Here is a 7,871-nt window from a genome sequence, read left to right as displayed (position 1 = left end):
CTCATGGCCGACTGGAGTGGTAAGAACCTTAGGGTATTTTTGCCTGAAATCAATGACCTTATTAATTAAGTTTTACTTACATCCATGTCTGAAATAAACATTTTGATTGACAATGGTCGCAAAGTGCTGACTGTATTTTAAGATAATTAGTAAAGGATACAAATTGCATAATACATGTACCACTTTGTATAATAATCACCATAAAAAAAAACTCGCTTTTTTGCTTTTTTTCCTGTAAAGCTTTCTCTCGTTCTTCTTCCTCTTTTTAGATCAAATATAACATATACCACATCTTCGCCATTTCATATGAGTTGTCGTTTCCTTGACTTATGAAATATTTGCCGAACTAAAAAATCAAAATTTACGACAAGATCAAGAAATTTCAAACAAAAACAAATATTTTATGGAGTCTGTGGCAATACTGGCAATGACGGAAGGCCACGATTGGCTGTAAAGGATATTTACTTGCAGTATTCAACCAATCACTCTGCATCTTTGACACATTTTTTTTAACAATGGGCTATCTCGCTAAACGATAAATTGACATAAATAAAAAACCGTATAAAAATATTGCCTCCGTTTATTAGCTCCATTGTTTCTTTTGGTTTCTCCCGTAACCCATAGTTTTTTTATCTGATCCCGAAGCACATCGCAAAGTTCAATCTCATCTCAACAACACAGAGTGAAAGTGTCCAACGATCGTTGCACAGCAGTGTAGATAGAGTGAGTCTCTACGCTCGGATTATTGCCTCGTTCTTGACCTTATGCCATCGATGCTTGAATACTTATATTGTGTAACGACGCCAAAAACATGCAAATGACCGTTGCCAAGTCGCATATCGCGTTCTATTAATATTAAAGCTCACATAAATGCTATTTAGTGAACTGTCAAAATGTCCAATAAGAAATTGGCGAGGTGAAAATCGCGCGTGTAAGAAGGTAGGGCTTCAAGTGCGCATCGTGAGTGGCCATATCTGTTCGCAGAGTGGGGGTGTCGCTACATGGTGAATAGATGACGGCGGCGTCGTGAAGCGTCCACGTCGAGCGGATCATGCTGGCCTCTTAACTGGGGGCGTAGGAGAAGTACTGCGCGGCGCCATGAGCGCTGCGGGGCGCGAGGCGGCCGCGGAGCCCGGCGCTGGCGCCGAGCCCGAGGGCGCGCAGTGCGCGTTGGATGCCTCCACCAACACTCCGCCACAATCTCCGCAGGTCAGGGCAACAATCTTATTTCCCTACTAAATAACCAAATTTTGCTTTGATGACAGGTGCAGATCAAATTATTTATTTCAAAATGGAATTATATTATACTTTATTTATTTTTCGTCTTAGGTTAGGTATTTTTATAATATGAATATAAAAGTAAAATATAAAAACACTTACAAAACAATAAAAATACATATAAACACATTATAAAAAACCTAACCTAGGGTGCCGCCAGCAGCGGGGCAAGGCCCAAGCTACCGGTGGTCAGGGCTGCAGAGAGAGGAACCGACGTATATTATTATTAGAGGGCGGAGTACCGGTGGCAAGTTTCACACTAAATGTATGGAGTCGCCTAAGTATTCTTATGATTAAATAAATAACGAATAAATGATTAATTTTGCATAATAATTTTTAGGAACTTATAGAAATTATCTTACGAGCATACAAATATAATGTAATATGTTGTTAATATCTATAATACATAATAATATGTTTTCTTATCAAAACATTATCATTAGGTACTAAATACTAGACTAAGAAGTTATACCTGCGAAACGATATATTATTTTCAAGACCATTCAATTACAATTGAGGACTGGAATTATGTGTTCTAGGTCCTCCTCACAATCTACACTTAAGTGCGTATCCATGTTATAAAATGACTGGACTATGGCCACATGTTCCTGGTTTTTCGGAGTGAATCGGTTTCTTAATTTATTGAAGATCCATTTATGAGTGGAAAACGATCACTCTACATCTACCAATGTCATGGTTGCATGTTTAAGGACTTGTTTATAATTTTCCATTGTAATCATATTCCTTAATTCGTCAGCATCTGGGTTTCTATCTAGAACCAATTCGAGTTTATTTCGCACGGTTTCACTTCCTTGGAGGCTTAAAATAGTCCTAACTATATCTATTACCAGAAAACTTTCTTCTATCGGAATTTTAGTGCATAGTGTTAAGTACTTACTTCCAATTTACGAGTAGGTACCATACTAAGTACATTAGGTAAATGAATAATTTTATTATTCAAGCCTAAAATAATAATTATAAAAATGACTCCATACCTTTTGTGTGAAATTTGCCACCGGTACTACACCCTCTAATAATTATATTGGTAATCATTATCCTCAGTCATGAGAAAAACCAGAGAGATAAAGATGTATTATATTTGGAATGTTGTTTTTCAATATGACATCAATTTCAGTTGTAATTTCTGTCATTATACATCAGCACTTAGATTGTCTTAGATGATATCTCCTGCTCTAAGAACTGTTTTTTTCTCTTTTTAATCTAAATACTGTTATTGCTTTATTAAGTACCTATATACTGTGACTATTCGCATCTTCTATTTTACTGAATAAAATGTTATTGTGGTGGAATTATGTATCCCATCAAAAACATAAATGTAAAAAAGGAGAGCCAAGTTCAATACAAAAATTATGCTTGGCTGTGGGGTTCGCCATAAAAAGAATGGAGATCTAAATGAGTGCCAAGTTCTATGCAAAATCCAAATATGTATTTATAGGAACAAAATAACATTATAAACAAGTATTAAACTCTATCTTTGCTTTATTGGATACCTATAACAATTGCTGTTATTTAAAAAAAAATGCGAGATCTTAAAGCAGGTTAGATTTGACTTGGCCAGTTTTCATTACACCAGTCATTTTATAAAGTTATTCAACATATATATTTTGTAATTCTGATAAAAACTGGCCAAGCCAAATCTAACCTACTTTAAGATCTCACATTTTTTTTTAAATAACAGCAATTGTTATAGGTATCCAATAAAGCAAAGATAGAGTTTAATACTTGTTTATAATGTTATTTTGTTCCTATAAATACATATTTGGATTTTGCATAGAACTTGGCACTCATTTAGATCTCCATTCTTTTTATGGCGAACCCCACAGCCAAGCATAATTTTTGTATTGAACTTGGCTCTCCTTTTTTACATTTATGTTTTTGATGGGATATCAATACTTTTTGTAAAGAAAACTAGGCAGGTATTGAGATTTAATGTTTTTTCTTGTGTTTCCGCTGCATGTTTTTTACTTCTGTTCTTTGTATTAATTATGTGGTGCCGCGCGCCGCCAACGACACACCGTTGGCCGGTTGTTTAGCGCGTATTACAGGTTTTTTGTATGGGGACCCCCCCTTTTTTTATTTTTAGATTTTTTCCTACGCTTACACACAATAACCGAGCTGGATTCCAAATTTCATCCTTCTAGGTCATCTGGAAGTAGGTTAGGTTTAGGTACTATATGTCAGTCACAATAAAAAATAAGTTTGTATGGGGACCCCCCCTATTTATTAACTTTTTTTGGTTTTTAGATTTTTTCCTACGCTTACACACAATAACCGAGCTGGATTCCAAATTTCATCCTTCTAGGTCATCTGGAAGTAGGTTAGGTTTAGGTACTTATATGTCAGTTACAATAAAAAATGTTTTTTTTGTATGGGGACCCCCCCTATTTTATAACCATTTTTTATTTTTAGATTTTTTCCTACGCTTTCACACAATAACTGAGCTGGATTCCAAATTTCATCCTTCTAGGTCATCTGGAAGTAGGTTAGGTTTAGGTACTTATATGTCAGTCACAATAAAAAATAGTTTTTTTGTATGGGGACCCCCCCTATTTTATAACTTTTTTTTATTTTTAGATTTTTTCCTACGCTTTCACACAATAATTGAGCTGGATTCCAAATTTCATCCTTCTAGGTCATCTGGAAGTAAGTTAGGTTTAGGTACTATAGGTATGTCAGTCAGTCTTAAAATTTACGACTTTTTGACCTTCATATCTTTATAACCGTTTGAGCTAGCTTCATGAAATTTGGGCTTCTAGATGTCCTTATGGATATAATTAGACACACGTAGTTTTATGTGTTTACGTTAAAGATGTTTTGAGTTATAGAAGGGTCAAAAGTGGCACCAAGTGGTTCGTGTAATATTACACTTGGCGCTGGCTAGCCAGTTCCTTTGCTTGAACTTGGCTTGACACGCTGCCGCGTGTCTAGATGTATATATGTTTGTCGAATTCTATTGAATTAAACTCATATTTTTCACTGGTTCTTTATTAAATATAAAATAATGTGCTTTTAGTACAAGATTCAATAGAAATTCAATCATTATTTAAATCTAGAAAACTATTAAAGCACCTGGAGGTTTTAATATGTCACCAAACATCCCAACTCTAGTTATGGTGATCCTTTAAACAGTACAAATTAGTGTTGATTCAATTTAGTGATAGCTTTAACAGGGACTTTTCTATCTGCTTAGAACCATCATTGACATGGTTTACTGAGCTTACTGGAACCTTAATGATTTGACGACCGGTCTGGCCTAGTGGGTAGTGATGCCTGCCTGCTAAGCCGATGGTCCTGGGTTCGAATCCCAGTAAGGGCATTTATTTGTGTGATGAACACTAATATTTGTTCCTGAGTCATGGGTGTTTTCTATGTATATGTCACCGTTAAATTGTAAAAACCGTTAGTTTATAATCTAACTAGCGAGATTGTAAACTGTCGAAATATTGTGTACCTTAACATACTTCTTACAATTTAACGCTTTATTTTTCGTTAGATTATAATCTATCGAAGTGAAACCGTCATATTGTGAACTGGCGTACGAAGGAACGCGCCTCAAGCGCTGATTGGTTGAACGTTGTGAGATGCGCGCCGCCATATTTTAATGTCGATAAATACATAGATCTGTTGTCGAATGCAAACAAACAGTGTTTTGATTACTGTAAATTGATTTCATGTTAGAAATTACTAAAAACTTTAAAATTAGTTACCTACATGACATTGTTGCTGAATGGTGAAGTAAAATTCATCTGTGATTAACCAAAGAAATGCACTTCAAATGATAAAAAACCGGGCAAGTGCGAGTCGGATTCGCGCACGAAGGGTTCCGTATCATAATGCAAAAAAAAACAAAAAAAAAAGCAAAAAAAAAACGGTCACCCATCCAAGTACTGACCACTCCCGACGTTGCTTAACTTTGGTCAAAAATCACGTTTGTTGTATGGGAGCCCCATTTAAATCTTTATTTTATTCTTTTTTTAGTATTTGTTGTTATAGCGGCAACAGAAATACATCATCTGTGAAAATTTCAACTGTCTAGCTATCACGGTTCGTGAGATACAGCCTGGTGACAGTCGGACGGACGGACGGACGGACGGACGGACGGACGGACGGACAGCGAAGTCTTAGTAATAGGGTTCCGTTTTACCCCTTGGATACGGAACCCTAAAAAGAGGGGAAATATTGCTGCGTTTCTGATTTTTATATTTAGTTGTATTTCCGAGGCGTCCAACATGTAATTATCTATGACGGCTGATCGGTGATCACGTGGTGCTTTCCATGGAAAACGAAGCGCTGGAAGCTCCGGCCCGGCCCCGGCCTGGTCTAGCGTGGGTCATCCTTAACTTAAGAGCAAGAATGTAACGTTCATGATTCTATATCGTATTGTTGTAGCGGTGGTGGCCGAGTGGATATGACATCCGACTTTCAATCCGAAGGTCGCGGGTTTAAATCCTGCATGGCCCATACCAATGAGTTTTTCGTAACTTATGTACGAATTATCATTTGATAACTATTTACCACTAGCTTTTCGGTGAAGGAAAACATCGTGAGGAAATGGTAGGTGTATGTGAAGTCCTCAATCCGCATTGGGCTAGAGTGGGGATGATAGCCCAAGCCCTCTCGCGCATAAGAGGAGGCCCGTGCCCAGCAGTGGGACGTATATCGGGTAAATTATTATTTGTATCTCCGTTTTAAAACACCCGGGTCTTTCGAGCCCGGTCATTTATAAGGCGTACGTGGGGATATAGATCCAACACGTAGAGGCCGTTTGGAGAGATTTGATGTTATATAGAACGCCTTCTGGAACCCATTCACAACATCAATAGATACCCGTGAACCGGTTTCAGCAGGCATTGTAAGCTATTGTAGAGACATATGGACAGAGTACTGGTCTATGGTTTAAGTTTGGGTGAAAAAAAAGACTGGGCTATTGCAAAGAAGTCCGGACACCTGCCATAACATTGCTTGCACAAGTTATCGAGGCAGGCAGTGACTCGCCATTCGTTAGATGGGCACCTGATGCGCCATCGTAAAGACGGCCAGGCGCAACATCAGTGTGAGCGGCTCAGGGGTGTCGAGAGGTGTGCGCAGCTTTCTACCCAGTGGCTGTTACCAGCCACTGTGCCAACTCGCGTCTTATGCATCTTTCACTTCCACCCCTGGAGCATATAGCTCTAGCGACTCCTCTCTGGACGGCCAATGAAGGCAAGCCAGAGCTGAGACTCCTGCGGGTCCCCTTGAGGTCCACTCCGACCAACGAAGACACGCCGGAGACCCTGACCGACTCTCTTATTATTATTGTATATTTTTTTTGTTTCACGAGAAAGTGACGTTTCTGATTTTATTATTATGTTACTATTATGTTTTCTTAAATAATATCAGAATGATTGATACTCTTCTTAACTAATAACAAATACATAGGTACTTCATCATCATCATCATCATAGGCCTTTTCGTCTATATCAGACGATTTATGGTGTAACACTGTAATAGGTACTTGATATCACAATATTTGAAGCGTATTTTATTAATATGACAGACACCCGTGTTTGATTCTTAACTCTATGGACACAGAACGGCGTACTGTAAGACGGACCAATCAGCATGCGAGGTGCGTTTCCTCGTGTGTCGGTTCACAATTTTACGGTTTCTTGTCGATAGATTATAATCTACCGAAAAACAATCCGTAAAATTGTAATCACTAAGTTACGGTACACAATCTTTCGACAGTTTACAATCTCGCTAGTTAGATTATAAACTAACGCTTTTTACAATTTAACGGTGACATATATAAGTATGTATTTATCTATATAAGTATATATATCGTCGCCTAGCACCCATAGTACAAGCTTTGCTTAGTTTGGGGCTAGGTTGATCTGTGTAAGATGTCCCCAATATTTATTATTTATTTAATGCATCAGCATAAGAAAACATATCAAGATGAATGTAACTTCACTAGAGTCACAATATTTCTGGAACTACAAGTGAGAAAAACAACCGAGCTAAACTTTTATTAAACTATGACAAACCATTTTGGGTATGTATGTGGGTGGGAATGTTTGTATCCTTAATATTTATGTTATAGTATCAAGTTTACTAAGTAAAATGACTTGTGTTGTGGATACTAGATGATAAATAATATACATAATTTATTTGTACATGTATGACAGACAAATAAATACCTAGAATAGATCCAAAACTTGGAAACAATTTTTTGTGATAATGATAAACATACAAATAAATGCTCTGACTGAGATTGAAACCTATTAGGACCTTCAGCTTTGTAGGCAATGTCCATTACCGACTAGTGGGATGATTAAAAAAACCTGTAGTTAGGTAAAATTTTTTACTTGTTTACTTGTTGCACTGAGTAATGACAAGTCAGATAGGTGTGGGCGTTGTAGAGGTCATACAATTGTTTATCTCTCGCAGGATCACCTACTAAGAACAACAAATGCTACGTGGAATATTTTATTACTATATATAGTGTTTTAATCTGCAATTCATTTACTTTTATTTTGAGTGTGTGCACGATTTTAGTTTTGAGGCAACTCGATTGATTACTTTTTTTATGT

General features: G+C 37.1%; 1 protein-coding gene across 1 annotated transcript in view; it reads left to right on the top strand.

Annotated features, from left to right (window-relative positions):
* Window positions 1-729: 729 nt before the first annotated feature.
* LOC134675108 (ubiquitin thioesterase trabid-like) overlaps window positions 730-7,871 on the top strand; it is a 30,118-nt gene continuing 22,976 nt past the window's right edge. The window contains exon 1 of the mRNA XM_063533270.1: window positions 730-1,209. Within this exon, the coding sequence (XP_063389340.1) occupies window positions 1,099-1,209 (111 nt within the window). The 5' untranslated portion in view covers window positions 730-1,098. The remainder of the gene's footprint in view (window positions 1,210-7,871) is intronic.

This window comes from Cydia fagiglandana, chromosome 21, assembly GCF_963556715.1.
Source record: "Cydia fagiglandana chromosome 21, ilCydFagi1.1, whole genome shotgun sequence".
Lineage (NCBI taxonomy): Eukaryota > Metazoa > Arthropoda > Insecta > Lepidoptera > Tortricidae > Cydia > Cydia fagiglandana.
This window is presented reverse-complemented; position numbering and strand designations above follow the sequence as displayed.